The 27,450-nt window shown below is 42.2% G+C and overlaps 1 protein-coding gene across 3 annotated transcripts; it reads left to right on the forward strand.

Annotated features, from left to right (window-relative positions):
* Window positions 1-27,447, forward strand: LOC139380374 (phospholipase C, delta 4b). 3 transcript variants are annotated; one of them, XM_071122997.1, is made up of 16 exons: window positions 1-555; window positions 4,279-4,343; window positions 4,549-4,681; window positions 10,088-10,316; window positions 10,772-10,901; window positions 11,252-11,483; window positions 13,856-14,057; window positions 22,429-22,573; window positions 23,643-23,795; window positions 24,664-24,825; window positions 25,096-25,246; window positions 25,402-25,518; window positions 25,603-25,778; window positions 25,905-26,037; window positions 26,257-26,406; window positions 26,711-27,447. In XM_071122997.1, the coding sequence occupies exons 3-16, from the start codon at window positions 4,654-4,656 to the stop codon at window positions 26,809-26,811; spliced, it is 2,109 nt and encodes a 702-aa protein (XP_070979098.1). In that variant the 5' UTR covers window positions 1-555; window positions 4,279-4,343; window positions 4,549-4,653; the 3' UTR covers window positions 26,812-27,447. The 3 variants fall into 3 exon arrangements, with proteins under 3 accessions (XP_070979098.1, XP_070979097.1, XP_070979099.1); XM_071122996.1 differs by having other exon boundaries at window positions 20-555; window positions 4,549-4,707; XM_071122998.1 differs by lacking the exon at window positions 10,088-10,316 and having other exon boundaries at window positions 357-555; window positions 4,549-4,707; window positions 10,759-10,901.
* Window positions 27,448-27,450: the final 3 nt, after the last annotated feature.

Consider the following 27,450-nt stretch of genomic DNA (forward strand, 5'->3'; position numbering starts at 1 on the left):
GAGTGTGTGGAGACAGAGAGAGCAAGACATTTAAAGTGAGAGGCAGCATACCGGAAAACGGTAAAGGAGAGCGAAGAGAGCAGCCTTGGAAAAAATGAACAGCCCTCATCAGATGCGAGGGGGGAGGAAAAAAAGAGGGAGTGGCAGGAAAGGGAGGAGAGGGGGTAGGTGGAGGGGGGAACAGTGTACCAGCATGCGGCAGTGTTGTCTGGGGATCAGTTTTCCCAGACAACGCAGGCAGAGTGGAGCCTGGTAGACAGAGAGGCTGACACTGAGCCAGCTTTCCTCTGGACACTCCCCATCTCCCTGTGCTGGGCTAGTGGTCTCAGGACACTCCCTGAGTGTCTTAAGTTCTGGAGCTTTCTACTGGGCTTGCTACCTCCAACAGACCCCCATCTCTGGGGGCCAGCTATCTTTTGGGCACTCCCTAATTCTGGTCTAGAGCCCTTTCCTGGACTGGCTCTCACCAAACATCAATCTATTCTGGAGCTCGTCACAGCAGTGGCAGCCCAAGCTGAGTCGGGGCAAAGACCCAAGTGAGCAGTCTACAATTTGGTAAGTCTCTTTTTTTTCTCCTTTGACCCTTCACATTACTTTACAGAATCTCAACTTTTTTCCTCATCTATACAATACAGAATATGTTCAGTAGAGTTTGTGGTTTAGTGTTGATTTTGTTGGTTTGATGATAATATACCCCCTGGTCCCTGTTTTAATACTGTCTCATATTACAGCATCTGGTTCTACTTTGTTGTCCTTCAGCCAGCCTCCCTCCCTGGCACAAGCATGTTTTACAGACATGAAAAAAAGACTGGTTTGTTTATAGGATTCTTCGCATGATAAAAGACTGGTTTGTTTATAGGATTCTTCACATAGCTCCTACTGAAGTGTAGAACCAACCTGTGAGGGTCAAGCACAGAGCTTTCATGAAAGGGGAAGTTGAACATTCCTGTGGATATCACAAATGGTTATAATAAGGGGTGCTTGTAGTGGAGTCATGTGGGCATATAATGAGGCTGCCACTTCACTGGGTGTATAGTATTTCTATATTACTTTGAGTATTTTTTTGTGTGAGTATGAGACCAATTTACCAGTGAGTCATGATTCTGTGCGTGTGTGTGTTGACCACACTCTTGCACATATTAGTCAAGTCCCCTGAAAGAGTTCTCTGTCCCGAAACACTCCTGCCACCGCCCCTCAAATAACATAGAAGGTTATTCTTTGGCTAGAACCATATGACTTTTTGTATTTGCATTAGAATGTACTGTATGTGTAGAATATACTGTAGTTACAGAAGGGGTCCAGGAAATGAGAGTTCTGTTTCTGCCTCTTCTTTAACATCTTTTCACAAACATCGCACAACAATCAACAACATCACTGGGGTGGTTAAAAAGTATCAAAAATATAGTTTCTTTGCTTTTGCTACACTTGTATTGCTGGGTAAAGAGTTGATATTTACTAACAGTGGACCTGGAAGAGAAAGTAACTGTGGTATTTTGAACAGTGGAACATGGACCTTGCTGTGAACAGTTGAAAACAACCCCTGAGGATACTATAAATATTTGCCATTGTTCTACAAAGATAAAAGGAAAGAGAGCCATTGAAAAGCCCCCAAAAAAGGGAGAGTAGCCATTTGAACTATCCCTTTATGGAACATTTGTCTGTTGTTCAGTGTATACAATACAATAATCCTTGTGAGTTTCCTCTCTGATAAGGTTTAAGAACCTCTTTCCCAAGGGACTAGACAGCTGCGCCAAAAGTTGCCGTCATTAATAGGCTTGGGCGGTATCCAGATTGTCATACCTCCATACCAACCTTGTGCCATACCGGGATATTCGGTAATACCAGCACTGAACACAAGGGGAGCTATTTTAAAACCCCACTGACCCTTTGTAATCCAAAGGTTAGCAATGCTAAGAAGTACATGTAAAATCCCATAGAGAATGCTAACTAAATGCTAAGGAGCGCATTGCGCTAATGCATTTGCAGGACAGACATCCCAGCTAAAAGTTATACAAGAACCCAAAAATGCTACTCAAAGTTTACAGCACACACAAAACAAATATTAGGCAACAAGGCTCTTGATCCAGCACAGGATTATCTGCTGTTACCAAGCAAAGCTTGATTTTGGAAGAAGCTAACCACTTAGCTAACTAGATACTAAATTAGCAAACCAAATGCACAATTACAGAGCATTTAGCACATTTTAGACAGTTAACTTAAGATATCTAGCTTGCAAACATTTACACTACCTGTCAAAAGTTTTAGAACACCTACTCATTCAAGGGTTTTTCTTTATTTTTTACTATTTTCTACATTGTAGAATAATAGTGAAGACATCAAAACTATGAAATAACACATATGGAATCATGTGGTAACCAAAAACCTAATAAAAATATTTTATATTTCAGATTCTTCAAAGTAGCCACCCTTTGCCTTGATGACAGCTTTGCACATTCTTGGCATTCTCTCAACTAGCTTCACTTGGAAAGCTTTACCAACAGTCTTGAAGGAGTTCCCACATATGCTGAGCACTTGTTGACTGTTTTTCCTTCACTCTGCGGTCCAACTCATCCCAAACCATCTCAATTGGGTTGAGGTTGGGTGATTGTGGAGGCCAGGTCATCTGATACAGCACTCCGTCACTCTCCTTCTTCGTAAAATAGCCCTTACACTGTCTGGATGTGTGTCCGGTCATTGTCCCGTTGAAAAACTAATTATGGTCCACGAAGCCCAAACCAGATGTGATGGTGTATCACTGCAGAATGCTGTGGTAGCCATGCTGGTTAAGTGGGCTTTGAATTCTAAATAAATCACAGACAGTGTCACCAGCTAAGCACCCCCACACCGTAACACCTCCTTCTCTATGCTGTATGGTGGGAAATACACAAGCGGAGATCATCCGTTCACCACATCACATATCACAAAGACATGGAGGTTGGAATCAAAATTTGGACTCCAGACCAAAGGACATATTTTCACCGGTCTAATGTCCATTGCTCGTGTTTCTTGGCCCAAGCAAGTCTCTTCTTCTTATTGGTGTCCTTTAGTAGTGGTTTCTTTGCAGCAATTTGATCTTGAAGGCCTTATTCACGCAGTCTCCTCTGAACAGTTGATGTTGAGATGTGTCTGTTACTTCAACTCTGAATTTCTTTGGGCTGCAATTTCTGAGTCTGGTAACTCTAATGAACTTATACTCTGCAGCAGAGGTATCTCTGGGTCTTCCCTTCCTGTGGCGGTCTTCATGAGAGCCAGTTTCGTTATAGTGCTTGATGGTTTTTGCGACTGCACTTGAAGAAACGTTCAAAGTTCTTGTTCCGTATTAAAGTAATGATGGACTGTCATTTCTCTTTGCTTATTTGAGCTGTTCTTGCCATAATATGGACTTGGTCTTTTACCAAATAGGGCTATCTCCTGTATATCCCCCTACGTTGTCAAAACACAACTGATTGGCTCAAACGCATTAAGAAGAAAATAAATTCCACAAATGAACTTTTAACAAGGCATACCTGTTAATTGAAATCCACTCCTGGTGACTACCTCGTGAAGCTGGTTGAGAGAATGCCAAGACTGCAAAGCTGTCATCAAGGCAAAGGGTGGCTATTTGAAGAATCTCAAATATATTTTTAACACATTTTTGGTTACTACATGATTCCATGTGTGTTATTTCATAGGTTTGAAGTCTTCACTATTATTCTACAATGTAGAAAATTGTCAAATAAACAAAAACCCTTCTAAAACTATTGACCGGTAGGTAAGTTGTGAATTCCATGCTGTAACTAGACCTGGCATGTGCTGCACAACAGTGAGTGACTCCCAAGGCTCTGGTCTCTTGTCTTTGTGTGCTTGTAAACAAACGCCACGTGTCTGGGAACTACCGGTAAGCTTCATTATGAAAAATTGTGACAGCTGAAATGATGAACAAGTTGACTGCAGGTATTTACTTGCAGTTTACTTGCAGGTATTTAGCAACACATTTATTTATTTTACTTCAAAGAAATCGTTAGGACGGTATTGGAAAAACCAGTGCAGCACACAGACTGTCAATCATCTACCCCCCACCCCCCCCCCCCTTAGCCAATCAATAGAGGATGGATAGTGAAAGCAAAAGCTTTATTGGATTTCTAAGCTCTGCAGGCAACCCAGCCATAATGTTGACGACACAGAACAATTATTAAGCCATGGTGGGCCACACTGATTAGCAAGTAGGGAGGTAATTGGTTTACCACCGCTAATAATTTGTAGAGCTTATGTATATGTTTGTCCTCTTTTTTTTGGCAGGATACCACCAGGATATCACCAAGTGCATGTGTCAAGGCTGTTGATGGATTCTCCCCAAAGCTTGTGTAAGTTGATGGGTACTAAAAATGTTGCATGAGGAAACAGGCAATAATACAATGTTCTTTTCTTTGATCAAATCTCAAAAATGAACTTTTGGAGTACATATGTCAGCCTCCATTAAACAGAATAGAGAAGCTACACTGGGGTCTTAATTGACCAAAAAAATGGACTGTATTTGTAAACACGATGGTAACCCCTGATCCTGCACAGTTGCCAAGGGTGACAAGGACCTCCAGGTGATGAAGGCGGGGGCCATGTTGAAGAAGGTCAAGTCCAAATCATGGAAGAAGCAGCGGCATTTCCGGCTACAGGAAGATGGCCAGACCATCTGGTATAAGTCCAGGTGGGCAGGAACAAGCCACTCCACCTGTGAGTAACGAGGGTGTGGGTGGCGGGATGGAGCACTGATGAGACGTTATAAGAATTGACCACAGACTGTACATACTGTAGATAACTGAATTAAGGCCACATTATTTCTCTTTTTTTAAAGGATGATGCGTAGAATCATTCCTTGAGAAATCACTTGTATGTCTTCACATAGGCCCCGATTCCGACCAGAGTTAAGCGCGTGTAAATGGAACGTTATATTCCCTTTTTATGCACTTCTCTCTCTATGCGTTTTCTGACCTTGAATTAAGCATGAGAATGGCATGCTATTCACCCACTTCGTTCTGGCGGAGATCTAAGAAATGAAAGGTGCCTAAGTGTCAACAGATGTATTATTTTATAAAAATGTAACCTTAATTTATCTAGGCAAGTCAGTTAAGAACAAATTCTTATTTACAATGACGGCCTACCCTGGCCAAAGACGGACGACGCTAGGCTAATTGTGTGCCGCCCAATCACACCCGGTTGTGATGCAGCCTGGATTCGAACTAGGGTGTCTGTAGTGACGCCTCTAACACGGAGATGCTGTGCCACTCGAGAGCCCATATTCTGACCTTGACTTAACTCCCTCATAATTACGCCACATTTACGCGTGAGGAAACCATGAATATGGTTGAGCAAACCTGCCAGTTCCAAATGGAAAAAGCATATTTTTGTTTTCAGATAGCAATAGCAGCATTATCCATGCACTGTAATTTATAAATGGATAAGAGCTAGGTAAATGAGTAATCCATTTGGAGAAGGGGATTGTAAATACACAGCCATCGTTTTAGATCATTTTTCCTTGGAGACGAATGTGAAACCACAGTGAAAAAGCCTATAAATAGCTGTGCTGTTAGTCAGAATTTTCATTGTGTGCCCTCATAATTTGTGTGGATGAAATTTGGATACCCAAGCTATAGGTTTCTGTGGGGCTTAAGCTGCCCAGTTGATGTATGGACTTTAAATAATGTTTTAAATATAGCTTATGCCCGGGCTTTTGTTTTATTCTACAATTTGTATCATGTTAAATATTAGCCACTAACGGGAGCCACCATTGGTAATACCCACATACATTTCTGTCACTTTATTGTTAGTTTTCAATTTGTAGCTTATGTCGTGTCTTTAATATCATTAACTGAAGACTGATAGTTTTTATCAAAGATTCTCTGTAATTAGTTACTATGCAATCAACGGATTAATCACGTAACTAATTAACTAGGAAGTCGGGGCACCAAGGAACAATATTCAGATTACAACGTTATAGTTTCCTAAAATAACTTTTCAGATATTTTATCTGATCAATTAGTCTTCGAATTAATGAATTTTTACTTTACATCACGTTAGTCTCATTCCAAACGTCGTAAATTGTTGGTTATCTGCACGAACCCAGTCTTCACTATGAGTCTTCCATACATTGATTGTCTTAAATAAATTATTTATTACTAACTAAGTAATTCACAGAAATGCATAAACAAACAAGGTAAATGTGGTGATAGGAGGATGTGCCCTAGTGGGCTAAACCGGCATGGCAGCTTGTTAGACAAAAGGGAAGTGGGGGTCGACTAAGAAGTAATTACAGAGTTAATAATTATAACAATTGAAATGCTAATCCTTTACACATGAACGCTCACTCATTCGGGAACAATTGCAATCAATGTATATATTTTACCAGCGTCTTGATCGCTGGTGAAAGGTTTGTGTCTTTTGTCGAATTTTCCGTCTCTCGTCCTCTCTCTCTCGGTTTATATATATATATTTTTATTTCACCTTTATTTAACCAGGTAGGCTAGTTGAGAACAAGTTCTCATTTGCAACTGCGACCTGGCCAAGATAAAGCGTAGCAATTCGAAACATACAACAACACAGAGTTACACATGGAATAAACAAAACATGCAGTCAATAATACAGTAGAACAAAAGAAAACAAAAAGTCTATATACAGTGAGTGCAAATGAGGTAAGTTAAGGAAATAAATAGGCCATGGTGGCGAAGTAATTACAATATAGCAATTAAACACTGGAATGGTAGATCGGCAGAAGATGAATGTGCAGGTAGAGATACTGGGGTGCAAAGGAGCAATATAAATAAATACATACCAGTATGGGGATGAGGTAGGTAGATAGATGGGCTGTTTACAGATAGGCTAAGTACAGGTGCAGTGATCTGTAAAATGCTCTGACAGCTGGTGCTTAAAGCTAGTGAGGGAGATGTGAGTCTCCAGCTTCAGAGATTTTTGCAATTCATTCCAGTCATGGGCAGCAGAGAACTGGAAGGAAAGACGACCAAAGGAGGAATTGGCTTTGGGGATGACCAGTGAGATATACCTGCTGGAGCCCGTGCTACGAGTGGGTGCTGCTATGGTGACCAGTGAGCTGAGATAAGGCGGGGCTTTACCTAGCAGAGACTTGTAGATAACCTGTAGCCAGTGGGTTTGGCGACGAGTATGAAGCGAGGGCCAACCAACGAGAGCGTACAGGTCACAATGGTGGGTAGTGTATCGGGCTTTGGTGACAAAACAGATGGCACTGTGATAGACTGCATCCAGTTTGTTGAGTAGAGTGTTGGAGGCTATTTTATAGATGACATCACCGAAGTCGAGGATCGGTAGGATGGTCAGTTTTACGAGGATATGTTTGGCAGCATGAGTGAAGGATGCTTTGTTGCGATATAGGAAGCCTATTCTAGATTTAATTTTGGATTGGAGATGCTTAATGTGAGTCTGGAAGGAGAGTTTACAGTCTAACCAGACACCCAGGTATTTGTAGTTGTCCACGTATTCTAAGTCAGAGCCGTCCAGAGTAGTAATGCTGGACGGGCGAGCAGGTGCGGGCAGCGATCGATTGAAAAGCATGCATTTAGTTTTACTTGCGTTTAAGAACGGTTGGAGGCCACGGAAGGAGAGTTGTATGGCATTGAAGCTCGTCTGGAGGTTAGTTACCACAGTGTCCAAGGAGGGGCCAGAATATACAGAATGGTGTCGTCTGCGTAGAGGTGGATCAGAGAATCACCAGCAGCAAGAGCAACATCATTGATGTATACAGAAATGAGAGTCGGCCCGAGAATTGAACCCTGTGGCACACCCATAGAGACTGTCAGAAGTCCAGACAACAGGCCCTCCGATATGACACACTGAACTCTATCAGAGAAGTAGTTGGTAAACCAGGCGAGGCAATCATTTGAGAAACCAAGGCTGTCGAGTCTGCCAATAAAAATGTTGTAATTGACAGAGTCGAAAGCCTTGGCCAGGTCGATGAATACGGCTGCACAGTAATGTCTCTTATCGATGGCGGTTATGATGTCGTTTAAAACCTTGAGTGTGGCTGAGGTGCACCCATGACCAGCTCTGAAACCAGATTGTATAGCGGAGAAGGTATGGTGGGATTCGAAATGGTCAGTAATCTGTTTGTTAACTTGGCTTTCGAAGACCTTAGAAAGACAGGGTAGGATAGATATAGGTCTGTAGCAGTTTGGGTCTAGAGTGTCACCCCCTTTGAAGAGGGGGATGACCGTGGCAGATTTCCAATCTTTGGGAATCTCAGACGATACGGAAGAGAGGTTGAACAGGCTAGTAATAGGGGTTGCAACAATTTCGGCAGATAATTTTAGAAAGAGAGGGTCCAGATTGTCTAGCCCGGCTGATTTGTAGGCGTCCAGATTTTGCAGCTCTTTCAGAACATCGGCTATCTGGATTTGGGTAAAGGAGAAATGGTGGGGTTGTGGTTAGAGGGGATTGTTCAGAGTGAAATTCGTTATAGAATGGATGTTTCGGCGCTTGTCGTTCTTTGTGTTCAATGATACTGAATTCCTAGCTGCAGACTAGTAATTAATATCAAAGACTTGTTCTCATTCGGTCGGTATCGATAGTCTAAGAGTTTAACCACGTGGTATGGTTAAAATATTCAGAAATGGTCTACAACCTTTGTACTCCCATGTTTGAGAGAAACATGGTCTGATGATAATTAAAGTTGGGTTTTATTCGGAATGGCAGAAAAGGGCTGTCCCAGGATGTCTGACCCTAACTGGGCTCAGGGGCGGTCCTCTGATTTAGTTCAAATCCAAATCCCTTTCTGAGTTTTCCTTCATTAAACAGTACAAAATCACATTGTAAAATTGTGTAAACAGTATCATACTCACTCATTCATCTTATACAAAAATTAGATGTAAACCTTATATCTGGGGCTATTATATAAACAGCGTTATGGTAATGTGGCCACACCGTCTCCCATGAGCTTCCCAAGTTGTGACAAACGGACCAGTTCGTAGCTGGATTCTTCACCGATCTTTTACACTTTCTCCGGAACATAAAATTTGTTCGTACCTCAAGTTCTGTGAAGTGGAAGGATTTCCTTTGTCTCCATGAAAAACTACTCTATAACTGTGTGTCCATGAGGTCTTCTCAGGAATTTACGACCTCTGACCACAGCAGCCTAGTTGAAGGAGGCAAGGGGGAGGCAGGGAGAGGGGGATGGGCTTGCTATACCCAAAGAGGCCAACGTCATGACACTTACATTTAGCAACATTCCGTTTCCGTTCTCTTTTTTTTGTCACATCCATGTAAGTTGTTCCTCTAGCGTTAGTGGATCATATTAGGTTAATGTTGTGAAATAATTTGGGACTTGAAGCCTATTTGAATTATTATGGAATTCAGACCACATGTAGCAGATTAAACCTGGAGCCTGGCGCACGGTTCACGACGACTGGACCGTTGTCATACAGTTCCATGATTAGTAAGAATTAGGGTAGATTTATAAGACTATTGTTCAACCCCTATTGTACACTTTTTCCTTTTCCACCTTCCAATATTTCATGGATTGAACTCGAATATAACAACTTTCAGGATGAATCAAACCACATTTTTTTTATTCGTCAATATACAGTATTTAGTATGTAAAGGCTCTCCAAACCAGTTTTTTTATGATTCATACATGCTTTCCTAACTCTAAAATGTTCCTAAATAATCTACAAGATAAGCGTATTTTTAAATCTACCAGTTGGTGCTGAAACGGAGACAAAGATGCATATTTAGATGGCTTCTTTCATTCTTCTCTATTTTTATGAACCAGTTATCGCGATGCATTCTAGTCTGTCGACAAAATTCGAATTAAAGGTACATCGTATTTAAAGGGATGGCTTAAGATAAATGTACTGAAAACCCTTTTGAATAAAAACTCCACGAGAAAACCTGTTGGCCAGGGTTTTCAGCGGTTGATTAAAATAAATTCAGTTCACACAAGGGAACCATGACTGCAAAGCCCGTTACGAACCTCCATAAGGTAAGTCTGAATACCAACTACTGAGAAGCACGTAGGAAATTACGCCTATCTTACACACGCCTTTCCTAAGTATGAATCTGACCGATAATGCCTAATGTTCCTTTCTAGTCTCTGTGGCTGATGTTGAGGTGGTGCGTGAAGGTCACCAGTCGGAGGTCTTGCTGAGCGTCGCTGAAGAGTTCCCCGCTGACCTCTGTTTCACCCTGGTGTTTCGTGGTCGCCGCGGCAACCTGGACCTGGTGGCGGAGTCACCTTCTGAGGCACAGGCCTGGATCCGGGGTGTAAGCAAGCTGATACAGAATGCTGAGAGCATGGATGACAAGGAGAGGGTTGACCAGTATCCTTATCCCATTCAGATAACAGGCAGATTATTAGATGGTTTGTGACACTTGACTTGGTGGGGCCTTATCATAATACGTTTATAACAATTGATCTAAACAATCAAAACCATAGAGGTCCTATTAAGTTACTGGAGGGGCTAAAGTTCCAGAATGGGGTGAAAATGGCAGCCATATTGTCAGAAAGAAATCCAAACTAGCCTAATTGGAATTAATGGCAGTAGAGAAAGAAATCCAGATTTTACTTATGCAGGGAAATTGCTCCCTGATTCTTTTGGCTGACCGAAATGGCTGACCTTTATCCCATCATAAGAAGGTTAATTTCCATTCTAGTATTCTAATGCCTAATTCTGTGGTCAAAAAACACTTAAGTTGTGAGAGTAAAGTCTTTGTTTTTGCTCCTTTCTAAATCATGTCTTACCAAGTGTTGCCCTTAGCCAGCATCTTCCCTCAGATGGATCTGGGACTGGTTTCAGAAGGCGGACAAAAACAAGGACGGACGGATGAACTTCAAGGAGGTGCGCACACTGCTGAAGATGATGAACGTGGACATGAATGAGGAGTATGCTCTTCACCTCTTCACGGTGAGGTACCCATCAAGTTTGTGAGGTCTTCCATTTAGTGTATCAAAACCAAAAGAAAATATACTATTTTCTATATTTATTCTATGCTTCCCACTGCTCATATGACATCCTCAGTCAATGAATCAACCTTGCATTGTGAGCAACGGTTCAATTGGGATGTTGTTGGTCGTGGAATAGTTCTCAACATTGGTGATATTTAACAGAAACCTATCACAGTCAAATATCAGTAACTAATCTGCCTGGAATTCTGGAATTCTGGAATTCTGTTTTAGCATGATTTATTGAGAGTACAATACCACTGGAAGACTGCAGAGGTAACAATCTATGCTGCTTATTTTCTTTACCCCCAGTTGGCAGATAAGTCTAAGTCAGGTTGTCTGGAGAACGAGGAGTTTGTCCAGTTCTATAAGATACTGACGGAAAGGAAGGACATGTGGCGGGTGTTCCAGGACTACTCCCGAGACGGACAGACATTAACCCTTGCTGAGCTGAAGGACTTTCTGTGGCAGGAGCAACAGGAGGGGGAGAGGAGTTGGGAGCATGCCCAGGAGCTGATTGACCGCTATGAGCCGTCAGAGACCGGTAAGGACCACTGTGCAACTGTAACCAACCACAGTCAACCGTAATGAATTATTTCATTAATAGCCTCGGTGAGACAATGTCAATCACAATGAACGGCAACCACAATATTAATAACCTAGTTTACTTCAGTAAACCACAAGAGCCCACAATTAACCATTCAACAAGTAAGAAAACTAGCTGTATGTTGCATGTCACTACTTCACAGGAGAGGCATTTTGAACGTAAACTTTTTTTTAAATATCAAAATTTGTTTTTTTGTAGAAATGCCTTCTGGAACATGTTAACTTTCATGTGTCTTAATAACAAACGTGTATGCTATCTGTAAATACGAATAAAATTATTAAATTACGAGCCTAGTTGGTTTTGCCACAGATAAAGACAGGGACCTTCCCGCTAGCCATGATTGGCTGAGATAATGGATGGCCTGGACATGCCGAGAGATGAGTTCAGATTGGTCTGCCATGTAGCACGCTTTTCTCTTTCTCAGTTCAGTATGTGTGGTTAATCCTTTCTAAAACAGCTTTTTTTTTTAAAGATATCACACAGTACAATTGCAAAAGTGTTGCTCTCCACTTTCTGGAGTTTTGAAATCAGTGGAATGCCGGGTGGAATTGGAGTGTGATAGCTAAATAGATGGAGAAAATTCTGGCATTTGATTGTAAATATGAGGATGGAGTCGAAAAGAGAACACACAAAAGGCTGTTGTATATAAAACGCCTGTCTCCGGATTACATATTAAAACTAAGGGCAGCCATGGCATCTGTGACAGAGAGGGAGAAGCGTCCATCCATGTCTACAGGTAAAATAATCTAGCAAGCTACATTTTAAGATATTACACAATTCTAATTTTGTCAAAGTCGTTTTCATTTCAAGTTAAAGCGTACTGTTAGCTAGCTAGCTAAAGTTAGCTGGGTGGCTCGCAAGCTAATTTTAAGTGTATGATTTGTGTAGTAATATTATTCGTATCTCAGAGCCATTTGCATTGCTAATTATAGCCTAATGTTAGCTAGCTAGCTAAGATTGAACCTGGTTGGTTAGCTACCTGCAGATTCATGCAGGGTAGTAACATTATGAGTTGAGATTATGGTTCATTGTTTAGCTAGCTAGCCAGCTAGCTACATGTCTAAACAAAAGACTCCACTATGCAAGTAACCATTTCACTACACCTTCTGTATCCTGTGCATGTGACAAATAAACTTTGATTTTATGTCATATAATATGTGTTTACCAGAAACGGTAATGTGAAGAACATGACCTGCACCAAAGTCAAATTAGGATATAATGTTAGGCCAACAAGACAGTGTCCAAGTTCAAAAATGATCCAGTAGAATGCCCTGCTTTTATTTCATCACACTCACAACCGTTAGCTATTTTCTGTAATTGGCTCGCCATTAACTTGTAAATAATGATCTTGCTGTGAGTTTATTTTTCTGTAATAATGAAGACAAATGGGCTAAAGTGAAGACGTCAGCTATATGATATGGTCATCATTTGAACTGGCTAGCCAGCTAACTTAACATTAGCTAGCTAACAAGCTAGAAACAAACCAAAACATTGTTTAGAAAGTTGCTTTTAGTTGCCTAGTTTGCTAGATTGACATATACTAAATTCATTTTTAAACGGGTGGGTTTATTGGTGTTAAAATACACTAGCTATTTTGGACCACCAGGCTGCTGATGTCATGCAGCCGGTAGTTTTTGTGTTTATACTTTATCAACTTTATACGACAACGACAAGTTTGTCGGAAGACAATAGAATGTTCATGATGTCACTGCGACAACTGTCGATAGGTGTAGTATAAACCAGCCTTTAGTCTTGAAACCTTTTGGTTGTTTAGTAAATGGCCCTACATCTGAATCCTTAAAGAGATGGGTGGGGCTAAGGCTTAAGAGGGTGTGAACGATGCTGAAAGAACGTAGACAAAGAGAGCTCTCCAGTAGGTTTACCAACACATTCAAGGGCCATTTTCTCAAAAGTGACATTACAAGTTCAACTTTCAAAGTAGAATTACTTTCCCATTGCCCCTCAACTGTAGTGTATGATATACCATTTTCCAGCTCTGAGTCTCTACTTTTATCCAACTAAAACAACTCTACATAAGAAAAAAAAATCACAATTTGTTCCGGCATGTGTCTGGCACCATCTCCTATCTTAACTTAAATAACATATTCTGGGTGATCTGACAAATAAAGGAGGAGGTCATGACAGCCCCCCCCCCCCCACCCCCCCCCCCCCTCCCCTCAAGAACCAAGGATTGTTTATGACACCAAAGACAAGTTGCACAAAGTAAAATTTCCTTTACAGTAGTTACTGAGCATTTTTTGATTGGGTTTGACTTATGATAAGACGGAACTTCCCATGTCTCCTCACAGCCAAGAAACAGGGGGCCATGTCTATAGATGGCTTCCAGATGTACCTGGTCTCTCCAGAGGGCGCCATCATGGATCCCCAGCGGCTGACCCTGAACCAGGACATGAGCCGGCCCCTCAGCCACTACTTCATCTGTTCCTCCCACAACACCTACTTGATGGAGGACCAGCTCCGAGGACAGAGCAGCCAGGAGGCCTACATCCAGTTAGGAACAAAATTATCCTCACCATTACAACCCTTAGCTTCATACCTAACATCCAATTATAACCCTTTGTAGCTCAGGGATGGGCAAATCCCATCCTCCGGCCTGATTGGTGACACACATTTGCATGGGTGCCTGACTTTGAAAGTGGGAGTGCAATTCATTTGACAGGTCTGACCAACCTTGTGACTCACAAACATCCCGCCCCCTTCCCTGAAAATAGGCCTAGGTCTGGGCTACTATAAATTATTTTTTATAATCATAATGTTTTTAATGGTGGGCTTTTAAACAACAACTACAATGAGTAGGCTACATATTTGACAACGAATCGTGAAGAACCCGAATAATCATGAAAAGTATGAGGAATAACAGAAGTGTAGTCTCAGCAAGCACATTAATTGACCTTTCAGCTTTTCCTCCAACATGGACTTTTTTTGCTGCCTTTGCTTGACGCACTGTCACCATTAAATGTTTTGTATTAACTTGTCTCAGCAGCATACATATTGGATGCAAAGAGGGTAGGAATGGCTTTTTGGTCCATATTACACTTACCAAGCCAAGCAGAGCTGTTTTATCGAGATACAAATCAAATCCAAATCAAATTGTATTTGTCACATGCGCCGAATACAACAGGCAGACCTTACAGTGAAATGCTTACTTACACGCCCTTAACCAACAATGCAGTTTTAAGAAAATATCCCCCCAAAAAGTAAGAGGATAAGAATAACAAATAAAGAGCAGCAGTAAATAACAATAGCAGGGCTATATACATGGGGTACCAGTACAGAGTCAATGTCAATGTGTCGAGATAATTGAGGTAATATGTACATGTAGGTAGAGTTATTAAAGTGACTATGCATAGATAATAACAGAGAGTAGCAGCAGCGTTCCAAAGGGGGCAATGCAAATAGTCTGGGTAGCCATTTGATTAGCTGTTCAGGAGTCTTATGGCTTAGGGGTAGAAGCTATTTAGGAGCCTCTTGGAACTAGACTTGGTGCTCTGGTACTGCTTGCTGTGCGGTAGCAGAGAGAACAGTCTATGACTAGGGTGGCTGGAGTCTTTGACAATTTTTAGGGCCTTCCTCTGACACCGCCTGGTATACAGGTCCTGGATGCCAGGACGCTTGGCCCTGGTGATGTACTGGGCGATACGCACTACCCACTGTAGTGCCTTGCGACCGGAGGCATGCGTGCTCTCGATAGTGCAGCTGTAAAACCTTTTGAGGATCTGAGGACCCATGCCAAATCTTTTCAGTCTCCTGAGGGGGAAAAGGTTTTGACGTGCCCTCTTCAAAACTGTCTTGGTGTGCTTGGACCATTCTAGTTGTTGGTGATGTGGACACCAAGGAACTTGAAGCTCTCAACCTGCTCCACTACAGCCCCATCGATGAGAATGGGGGCGTGCTCGGCCCTCCTTTTCCTGTAGTCCCCAATCATCTCCTTAATCTTGGTTACGTTGAGAGATAGGTTGTTATTCTGGCAGCACCTGGCCAGGTCTCTGACCACCTCCCTATAGGCTGACTCGTCATTGTCGGTGATCTGGCCTACCACTGTTGTGTCGTCTGCAAACTTAATGATGGTGTTGGAGTCGTGCTTGGTTATGCAGTCGTGGGTGAACAGGGAGTACAGGAGGGGACAGAATACGCACCCCTGGGGGGCTCCAGTGTTGAGAATCAGCGTGGCAGATGTGTTGCTACCTTCCCTCACCACCTGGGGGAGGCCCTTCAGGAAGTCCAGGATCCAGTTGCAGAGGGAGGTGTTTAGTCCCAGAATCCTTAGCTTAGTGATGAGCTTTGAGGGTACTATGGTGTTGAACGCTGATATGTAGTCAATGAATATCATTCTTACGTAAGAGTTATTTTTGTCCTGGTGGGAAAGGTGCAGTGTGGAGTGCAATAGAGATTGCATCATCTGTGGATCTGTTTAAGTGGTATGCAAATTGGAGTGGGTCTATGCTTTCTGGGATAATGGTGTTGATGTGAGGCATTTCAGCCTTTCAAAGCACTTCATGGCTACGGACGTGAGTGCTATGGGTCTGTAGTCATTTAGGCAGGTTGCCTTCGTGTTCTTGGGCACAGGGACTATGGCGGTCTGCTTGAAACATGTTGGTATTACAGACTCAATCAGGGACATGTTGAAAATGTCAGTGAAGACACCTGCCAGTTGGTCAGCTAATGCCCGGAGCACACGTCCTGGTAATCCATCTGGTCCCGCAGCCTTGTGAATGTTGACCTGTTTAAAGGTCTTACTCACGTCGGCTACGGAGAGCATGATCACACAGTTGTCCGACAGCTGATGCTCTCAAGCATGCCTCAGTGTTGCTTGCCTCGAGGCGAGCATAGAAGTGATTTAGCTCGTCTGGTAGACTCGTGTCACTTGGCAGCTCGCGGCTGTGCTTCCCTTTGTAGTCTGTAATAGTTTGCAAGCCCTGCCACATAAGATGAGTGTCGGAGCCCGTGAAGTACGATTCAGTCTTAGCCCTGTATTGACGCTTTGCCTGTTTGATGGTTCGTCGGAGTACATAGCAGGATTTCTAATAAACTTCCGGATTAGAGTCCCTCACCTTGAAAGCGGCAGCTCTACCCTTTAGCTCAGTGCGAATGTTTCCTGTATCCCTGGCTTCTGGTTGGGGTATGTACGTACAGTCACTGTGGGGATGACGTCCTCGATGCACTTATTGATAAAGCCAGTGACTGATGTGGTGTGCTCTTCAATGCCATCGGAAGAATCCCGGAACATGTTCCAGTCTGTGATAGCAAAACAGTCCTGTAGTTTAGAATCTGCTTCATCTGATCACTTTTTTATAGACCGAATCACTGGTGCTTCCTGCTTTTTGCTTGTAAGCAGGAATCAGGAGGATATACAGTGCCTTGCGAAAGTATTCGGCCCCCTTGAACTTTGCGACCTTTTGCCACATTTCAGGCTTCAAACATAAAGATATAAAACTGTATTTTTTTGTGAAGAATCAACAACAAGTGGGACACAATCATGAAGTGGAACGACATTTATTGGATATTTCAAATTAATTTAAATTATTAACAAATCAAAAACTGAAAAATTGGGCGTGCAAAATTATTCAGCCCCTTTAAGTTAATACTTTGTAGCGCCACTTTTTGCTGCGATTACAGCTGTAAGTCGCTTGGGGTATGTCTCTATCAGTTTTGCACATCGAGAGACTGACATTTTTTCCCATTCCTCCTTGCAAAACAGCTCGAGCTCAGTGAGGTTGGATGGAGAGCATTTGTGAACAGCAGTTTTCAGTTCTTTCCACAGATTCTCGATTGGATTCAGGTCTGGACTTTGACTTGGCCATTCTAACACCTGGATATGTTTATTTTTGAACCATTCCATTGTAGATTTTGCTTTATGTTTTGGATCATTGTCTTGTTGGAAGACAAATCTCCGTCCCAGTCTCAGGTCTTTTGCAGACTCCATCAGGTTTTCTTCCAGAATGGTCCTGTATTTGGCTCCATCCATCTTCCCATCAATTTTAACCATCTTCCCTGTCCCTGCTGAAGAAAAGCAGGCCCAAACCATGATGCTGCCACCACCATGTTTGACAGTGGCGATGGTGTGTTCAGGGTGATGAGCTGTGTTGCTTTTACGCCAAACATAACGTTTTGCATTGTTGCCAAAAAGTTCAATTTTGGTTTCATCTGACCAGAGCACCTTCTTCCACATGTTTGGTGTGTCTCCCAGGTGGCTTGTGGCAAACTTTAAACGACACTTTTTATGGATATCTTTAAGAAATGGCTTTCTTCTTGCCACTCTTCCATAAAGGCCAGATTTGTGCAATATACGACTGATTGTTGTCCTATGGACAGAGTCTCCCACCTCAGCTGTAGATCTCTGCAGTTCATCCAGAGTGATCATGGGCCTCTTGGCTGCATCTCTGATCAGTCTTCTCCTTGTATGAGCTGAAAGTTTAGAGAGACGGCCAGGTCTTGGTAGATTTGCAGTGGTCTGATACTCCTTCCATTTCAATATTATCACTTGCACAGTGCTCTTTGGGATGTTTAAAGCTTGGGAAATATTTTTGTATCCAAATCCGGCTTTAAACTTCTTCACAACAGTATCTCGGACCTGCCTGGTGTGTTCCTTGTTCTTCATGATGCTCTCTGCGCTTTTAACGGACCTCTGAGACTATCACAGTGCAGGTGCATTTATACGGAGACTTGATTACACTCAGGTGGATTGTATTTATCATCATTAGTCATTTAGGTCAACATTGGATCATTCAGAGATCCTCACTGAACTTCTGGAGAGAGTTTGCTGCACTGAAAGTAAAGGGGCTGAATAATTTTGCACGGCCAATTTTTCAGTTTTTGATTTGTTAAAAAAGTTTGAAATATCCAATAAATGTCGTTCCACTTCATGATTGTGTCCCACTTGTTGTTGATTCTTCACAAAAAAATACAGTTTTATATATTTATGTTTGAAGCCTGAAATGTGGCAAAAGGTCGCAAAGTTCAAGGGGGCCAAATACTTTCGCAAGGCACTGTAATTGTGGTCGGATTTACCAAATGGAGGGTGAGGGAGAGCTTTGTACGTGTCTCTGTGTGTGGAGTACAGGTGATCTAGAATTTTTTCCCTCTGGTTGCACATTTAGCATGTTGATGGAAATTTGGTAGAACTGATTTAAGTTTCCCTGCATTAAAGTCTCCGGCCACTAGGAGTGCCGCCTCTGGGTGAGGGGTTTCCTGTTTGCTTATTTCCTTATACAGCTGACTGAGTATGGTCTTAGTGCCAGCATCCGTCTGTGATGGTAAATAAACAGCCATGAAAAGTATAGCTGAAAACTCTTTTGGCAAGTAGTGTGGTCTGCAATTTATCACAAGATACTCTACCGCAGGCGAGCAAAATCTAGAGACTTCCTTAGATTTTGTGCACCAGCTGTTGTTTACAAATATGCACAGACCGCCCCCCCTCGTATTACTGGAGTGTGCTGTTCTGTCTTGCCGGTGCAGCGTATATCCCGCTAGCTGAATTTCCATGTCATCATTCAGCCACGATTCCGTGAAACATAAGGTTTTACACTTTTTGATGTCCCGTTGGTAGGATATTCGTGATCATACCTCTTCTAATTTATTGTCCAATGATTGCACATTGGCGGGTATTATTGACGGTAACGGCAGCTTTCCCACTCGCCTTCTGCGGATCCTTACGAGGCATCCCGCCCTGTGTCCCCTGTACCTGCGTCGCTTCCTCTTGCAAATAACTGGGATGTTGGCCTTGTCAGGTGTTCAGAGAATGTCCTGTACGTCCTGCTTGTTGAAGAAAAAATCTTTGTCTAATCCGAGGTGAGTGATCTCTGTCCTGATATCCAGAAGCTCTTTTTTTGCCGTAAGATATGGTTGCAAAAACATTATGTACAAAATAAGTTACAAATAACGTGAAAAAACCCCACATAATAGCACAATTGGTTGGGCGCCTGTAAATCTGCTGCCATTTCTTCTGGCGCCATTTTGAGCGGCATTTCAACTCTGCTCACATGTTCTGATACAGACACAGCTTGGTAACCACGAAGCGCCATTTTGTACTTGCATATGGGTCTCAGCCAGGAATGTTACTTTTGTAGCTTAATGAAAACATTTTAACAATGTGATTTAACCGATTGATTTAAGGAAATACATTGCCTTCAGATAGTATTCACTTTCACACACAGTTTTGTTGTGTTACAAAGTGGGATTAGCATTGATTTAATTGTAATTTTTTGGCAACAATTACACTAAATACTTCAATGTCAAAGTGGAAGAAAATTTTGAAGATGTACATTTTTTTAATAGTAAATTAAACACTAATATACTGTATCTTGATTAGATAAGTATTCAACCCCCAGAGTCAATACATACAGCTGTGAGTCTTTCTGGATCAGTCAGTTTTGCACACCTGGAAAGTACAATATTTGCCCATTATTCTTACAAAAAATGTTTAAGCTCTGTCAAGTTGATTGTTGATCATTGCAAGATAACCAATTTCAAGTCTTGCCATACATTTTCAAGCTGATTTAAGTCAAAACAGGAACATTCAATGTCATCTTGGTAAGCAACTCCAATTTGAACTTGTGTTTTATTTTATTGTCCTGCTGAAATGTGAATTTGTCTACCAGTGTCTGTTGGAAAGCAGACTGAACCACATTTTCCTCTAGGATTTTGCCTGTGCTTGGCTCTATTCCGTTTCTTTTTATACAAAAAAAACTCCACAGTCCTTGCCGATGACAAGCATACCCATAATATGATGCAGCCACCACCATGCTTGAAAATATGAAGAGTGGTACTCATTGAAGTGTTGTGTTGGATTTTCCCAAAACATAACACAGACGCTGACATGGTCGCCAGGTGCACTGTGTTTCCTTCAACACATTGGAGCGGCTGGCTTCCGGGTTAAGTGGGTATTGTGTCAAAAAGCAGTGTGGCTTGGTTGTGTTTTGGAGGACACACTCCTCTCCCGAGTCCGTATGGGAGTTGCAGCAATGAGACAAGACTGCCAATTGGATACCACAAAATAGGGTAGAAAAAGGGGTAAAATTATTTTTTTAATATAAAAATAGTAATAAAAAAATCTGCCGACGTGCCCTTGAGCTCCTTTAAATTTCTCTGGATTAGAGCGTCTGCTAAATGACTAAAATGTCAAATCAGTTATCTCCTATCACAGCCATTAAAACTCTGTTTTAAAGTCACCATAGGCTCATGGTGAAATCCCTGAGCGGTTTCCTTCCTCTGCAGCAGCAACGGAGTTAGGAAGGACACCTGTATCTTTGTAGTGACTGGGTGTATTGATGCACCATCCAAAGTGTAATTAATAACTTCACCATGCTCAAACGGATATTCAATGTCTGCTTTTTTCCCCCAAAAAATTACCAATAGGTTTCCTTTGTGAGGCATTGGAAAACCTCATTGGTCTTTGTGGTTGAATCTGTGTAATTGTATGTGTGGGGTACAGAGATGAAGTAGTCATTCATAAATCATGTTAAACACTATTGCTCACAAAGTGAGTCCATGCAACTTATTATGTGACTTGTTAAGCACATTTTTACTCAACTTATTTAGGCTTTCCACAACAAAATGGTTGAATACTTATTGACTCAATACATTTAAGCTTTTCATGTTTTATTAATTTCTAAAAACAGAATTCCACTTTGACATTATAGGGTATTGTGTGTAGATCAGTGACACAAAATCTCATGATAATCCATTTTAAATTCAGGCTCGCTGTAACGTAATACAATGTGGAAAAAGTCAAGGGGTGGGAATACTTTCTGAAGGCACTATAGATGCAGAATGGTGTTAAATGCCTGTAAACAGCTTGGGGAGGAAAACAATTTCACAGATTTAATCATTTAATATCTGGCCTACTGATTATTTCTCACTGTCTACTTGCGAGTCTGCGAGATACTCATTGACCAGACATGCAGTGTTCTGCCAAGGTGGAACCTTTGCTAGTAAGCTGATGGAAGGCTACTCACAAGTCAGAGTCGGCGGTACAGCGAAGCCTAATCAGACATGCTCATCATGGTTCATACAGGAAAAGTGAAATGATACAATGAATTTTCTCATGGTGCACGCAGCTCAAATGATATGTAAAAACACCTTTGAACCAACCTCATCGGTCATGAAACGACGATACAAATGTAACAACAGCACAACAAAATAGTTATAATAATAATAATATTAATAATTTTCTTTTAGCAGGTGCCTTTTTTTTAACACCAGTAGTGCTTACTAATTGTGCCAAAACAGTGGTGCGTGGGAGCGATGCAAAAGGGGGGGGGGGGGGGGGGCTATTAATATATTAAATGGTCATATGTATTTTAGTAGACTAACTCAAAAGATTGATAATCATTGAATATGACAAATTACCCAATGGATCATGATCATTTTCTGGTAAAAAAAGTGAGGGTGCAAAAACATTTGCCTCAGCCCTAGCTGACACACATCTAATAACCAACTAATCATGGTCAGACATTCTCGGGGCGGCAGGTTGCCACGTGGTTAGAGCATTGGGCCAGTTGCCAAAAGGTTGCTGGATCGAATCCCCGAGCTGACAAGGTAAAAATCAGTCTTTCTGACCCTTCCTGAACAAGGCAGTTCCCCGGTAAGCCGTCATTGTAAATAATAATTTGTTTTTAACTGACTTGCCTAGTTAAATAAAGGTTAAATAAAAAATGGTTTCCAGTTTAGAATACAATTAGTTTAATCAGTGTTAGGTAGGTCTGGGGGAAATGTGTGATGCCAATCAGGCCCTCTAGGACTGGAGTTGCCCATCTCTGGCTTGTATGGAAGTGAGATACAGAACTTCTAATTTCTTACAAACCAAACCATCTTTCAAACAGTTTTCAGTCCATGTCTGAGTGTCTGCGTACTTGCTGTGCAGGGCTCTAAAGCGGGGCTGTCGTTGTGTTGAGGTGGATTGTTGGGACGGGCCGAATGAAGAGCCGGTTGTTTATCACGGCCACACCTTCACCTCCAAGATCCTCTTCAGAGATGTCATCACCACACTGGGAGAGTACGCCTTCAAGGTGGGCACCTCAATACCTGAGTTAATTATACCGTTTGCTGTGGAAATTCACCTCTAAGGACTCAAATTGAAAGTAAATTAATCCATCTTTATTATCAAGGTTCACAAACTCAGTCCATGCTTGATGAAAACTCTCACAAGGGCATTCCCTACACAAACAAGTCATATAAGCATGATTTACATTATTCATTATTAATGTTAGTTCCTGCATGTGACTGACCGATACCTCATGAGACTTCTCTCAAAGCTGAGACCTTGAAACGAAGATACTTCTCTTGGATCCCAGAGCAATGTTATGGGCATACTGCGGATGTGAGGATTCCTCCCATGTACAATCAATCAGTCACTCACATGAGTGGCTATTAGAAAAGCAGCATTGATCTGACACACAAACAGAACATTTCCATCACATATTCATGACCACTCAGCTATTTTTGTATTACATTTTTTTTGGTTGTAATTATTTACCCCCTTTTTCTCCCAAATTTTGGGATTACGACCTTGTCTCATTGCTGAAAATCCCGAACGGGCTCGGGAAAGGCGAAGGTCAAGTCATGCGTCCTCCGAAACATGACCCGCCAAGCCGCGGTTCTTAACACCCGCTCGCTTAACCCGGAAGCCAGCTGCACCAACGTGTCGGAGGAAACACTGTTCAAATGATGACCGAAGTCAGCCTGCAGGCGGCCGGCCCACCACAAGGAGTCGCTAGAGCGAAGCCAAATAAAGCCCCCCCCCAGCCAAACCCTCCCCTAACCCGGATGACGCTGGGCCAATTGTGTGCCGCCCAATGGGACCACCAGGCTATAGTGACACCGCAACACTGCGATGCAGTGCCTTAGACCGCTGCGCCACTCACGAGGCCATGACCACTCAGTTCTACTCAATCCAGTCTCTAAGTGGTTCTTGTCCTGACCATTTGTCTTCTGTGTTGGTTTTTGCTTCAACCAAGTATTCAAAATCATAAACCAATCTGTCTTCAGCCTTAACATATCATTAAAAACAATACTGTAATAGATCCACACATTCCTTTAGGAATTCCTGTTTAGTCCCTCATCTGTCCCCTCTACCAGGCATCTGAGTTTCCTGTCATCCTGTCCCTGGAGAACCACTGCAGTGTGGAGCAGCAAAGGGTCATGGCCCAGCTCCTGGACACCATCCTGGGGGACATGCTGCTCAGGGAACCTCTGGATGGACTGGTTCACCAAGAGCTGCCCTCTCCCCACGTAAGACCCCCTTCAATGTGTTTTCTATTCTATTTATCTACTCTACCATAACCATTCACCAACAATGCAAGTCAATTGAGAACCCATTCTCTACGGATTTGATTTCCTGTCTGACTATGTTCAGGTTTTTATTCAGCAGTGTAGCTAAGAGCAGTACCAGTCAGTGGCTTTACTACATTGTTATATTATAAAATTATCACTGGGCCCCCAATGTAAAGCAGAACAGTAATTGAACGTCAACAGACCAGATGAACTGGAAAGACATTCACACTTACAGGTAGCCAAAAATAACTAACTGAAAGCCACAACCACAATTAGCCACGTATCTGAATCTCTGCTACAATATCATTGGACAGTATTTGCATATTTCCCAGCGATCTTTGCATACCAATAAAAAATGACATTGTTACTGTTCAGTGAGGTTTTATGTGAAGCAAATAGGTGTATTGTCATCCATACATTGAAATATTTAGGTGACTTATGTAGTGCCCAAACATTTAAGTTACATATTACCATAATTGGGATGTGTTGTTGACTTGTAGGCCTGTCTTATAAACAGCATGATGCATTTTGATATGGTTCATAGTGGACATTGTGATTGACTATTGACAAGTCTGGTGTACAAATTATACAGCCCGGGATGCAGATAACTAGGGTTCCCATGCATAACTTAATAGTTAGGGCTTGAGAGCCCCCCATGGCCGTGGGCTCCAGTGCACGCGCACCGCCAGCCTCGCATTCCGCCACTGAGTACAGTCTGTATTCTCCAGTGATTTGTTTTATTCTTTTTCCATTCAGAGCACTTTAGATAATCAATACCGAAGTTTATGATTGGCAGAGTGTGTGTGTTTGTGCATGCACATATTAGGATCTGAAGGGAAAGATCCTGCTGAAAGCAAAGAAGATTGGCGGCCTAGAAGAAAGTGAAACGCTGACCGATGAGGCCACTGACGAGGTCAGCGATGAAGCTGAACCTGAGAGCCCGTCTGCAGAAAACCTGTCTGCAGAGGCCATTTGTCTCCATGATAAGGTATGGGGATCTATGGATGGATGGAGGTGAACGTCTGGCAACTTCTTGCCATCATCTGCGCCAACTATTACACATTCACACATTATTACTGTTAATACATCCTGCCATTATGTGAAAAATCTAGATCATGTTTTTGTCTATCACACAGTAAGCAAGCAATGAACACTGTACCTTGATCTGCCAGCTAATCATGTTTTGCCTTGGTTCAAAAGCCACAAAGCAAGTGAGTTTAGGTCACTTACGCAGGCATGTCATTTCCTGTCTCCTCAGAAATCCAAGTTCTCTAGGGAACTCTCGGATCTGGTGGTGTACTGCAAGAGTGTCCATTTTCACAGCTTTGAGTACTCTCGCTTACACTCCAAGTGCTACGAAATGTCCTCTTTTTCCGAGTCCAAGGCCAGGAAACTTGCAAAGGACACAGGTACGCCCTGAACTATTTTAGCAATACCTACATGGCAAACAATGTATTCATATATTGCCAAGGATCATCGGTGAGGAATTCACTCCCATTCATTGTTGTAGGTCCCCTGGGTTAGGGGATAGGAAAAAACGTCGCTGTATGGCTGTCTTTCTCAGGGACGGAGTTTGTGCACCACAACAGCAGACAGCTTAGCAGAGTGTATCCCAGCGGCATGAGGACCGATTCCTCTAACTACAACCCACAGGAGCTGTGGAACGTGGGCTGTCAGATAGGTGAAACATATTGCATAATTAACATCCATACATATAGAAATAAATACATGTGATTGATTGATTGGTTGATTAATCTACTCCTAGTGGCGCTGAACGTCCAGACGGCTGGGCTGGAGATGGATCTGAACGATGGGCTCTTCCGTCAGAATGGCTGCTGTGGCTACGTCCTCAAACCTGACTTCATGAGGAACGATGACTCTTTTGACCCAGAAAGACCCCAGGACTGGGATGGCTACACATCACTCCAACTGTCTATCCAGGTCCAGAAACAACTGCTCTGTACCATACAACTATGTTGTGTGCCTTTGTGCAGTTTGTGTGTACTGGAGGTTTACTTTTTGCATGTTTATACTTTTCCGAGTCTTGATTGTGTGTGTGTCCATCAGGTAATTAGTGGGCAGCAGCTACCAAAGGTGAACCAGAAAGAGGGCTCCATCGTTGACCCTCTGGTTAGAGTGGAGATCTACGGAGTATCACAAGACCAAGCCAAGCAAGAGACTAGTTACATTGACAACAATGGTGAGGGACCATCTTACATGGCCTGACGAAGAGATTCATTGGGGTCTTTGTACAGACTCGGTCAACTCGGGGACCAAAATGCATGCAATATTATTTATTTTTTACATGTAAATAGTATGCACCTTGCCATGTTTAAGTAAATTAGATAGAACATGACATAGAACCCCAGTCCTTCTCTTGGCTGCCTAAATCCTGGTCTCTGCTGCCCCCCGTCTACAGGTTTTAACCCTCTATGGAACGAGACCCTCAATTTTATCATCCACGTCCCAGAGTTGGCCCTGGTGCGTTTTGTGGTGGAGGACTATGACAAGGCTTCCAGGAATGACTTCATGGGCCAGTTCACCGTGCCCTTCACCTGTATTCAGCCAGGTAAAATAGACATGTTCATATTACAACTGAGATAGTGTAGTCTGGACAGCTGGGTAAATCTCAAGTGCAGTTTTCTTCAAATTATTTCACAAAATAATGTTATCCTATTGACTTACCTGGTTAAAGGTTAAATCAATTAAGGTTAAATAAATGAAACCTGTCTGAATTGTACATCTCAACTGAGTTTTTATTTAAGCCTGTTATGTACAAATGTACATATTATACTGTACGAGTGATGGTTTCTATGTGGCTCTTTCCTGAAAAAATCTGAATTTCTACTGGATGCTCTCCCCACTTTTCCCAGGATATCGGCATATCCACCTCCTGTCCAAAGACGGAACGGCGATCCCCCTGTCTACTCTGTTTGTCAATGTCAAGATCTCTGAGGTAACAACAGAAGTCTGATGGCCCAACGATTTGCTGAATAACATGCTGCAAACTCCAACTACATGGGAGGGCTACAATACCTCATGATTGCTGTCACTTTCAAGTTAACTGTTATCAGTATTGAAAATACATCGGTATGAACTGCTTTACAGTATTTCTGCATAAATACCCATTTCTGTTCAAGCAAACATTAGTGGGACCTCACACTGATGAAAAAACACCTGGGAACTCACAGCAATTAAGTGATATTTTGCCATTTCCCCAATATAAAATCTTTTAAAATAATCAATGTTTTTTAACGTGTATGTCATAGGAACGCATTAAGCAATGTTCAATAGCACTTGGCTGATCGAACTGATACAACAACTGACATACTGCAGGGCTCACAAGTCCTTTTAGGGTTACTGACTATGCAATGACCTTTGTTTTTATATCATTGTTTCATAACCATTCAACACTTGCATTGTGTGCTGGTCGAGTAACTTAACTGCCTAGACAATTAGTCCTCCATCCAAGCATTTCCATAGACATTTTGTACAGTTCCTCAAAGTGTGGCATGAAACTATATCGCTATCTCATGCATCGTGTTGTAAAAGATTATACTGTAATGTATGCATGCGCATAGAGCTCTAGAAATAAAGAGAAATGAAAGACCTG

This window comes from Oncorhynchus clarkii, chromosome 22 (genome assembly GCF_045791955.1).
Source record: "Oncorhynchus clarkii lewisi isolate Uvic-CL-2024 chromosome 22, UVic_Ocla_1.0, whole genome shotgun sequence".
Taxonomy (NCBI): Eukaryota; Metazoa; Chordata; class Actinopteri; order Salmoniformes; family Salmonidae; genus Oncorhynchus; species Oncorhynchus clarkii.

Coding starts and splice junctions, on each gene's coding strand:
- LOC139380374 (XM_071122996.1), top strand. CDS start 4,322: ATGGATTCTCCCCAAAGCTTGT. Junction 10,317..10,771: donor GACAAGGAGAGGGTTGACCA/GTATCCTTATCC, acceptor ATCTTCCCTCAG/ATGGATCTGGGACTGGTTTC. Junction 11,484..13,855: donor CTATGAGCCGTCAGAGACCG/GTAAGGACCACT, acceptor GTCTCCTCACAG/CCAAGAAACAGGGGGCCATG.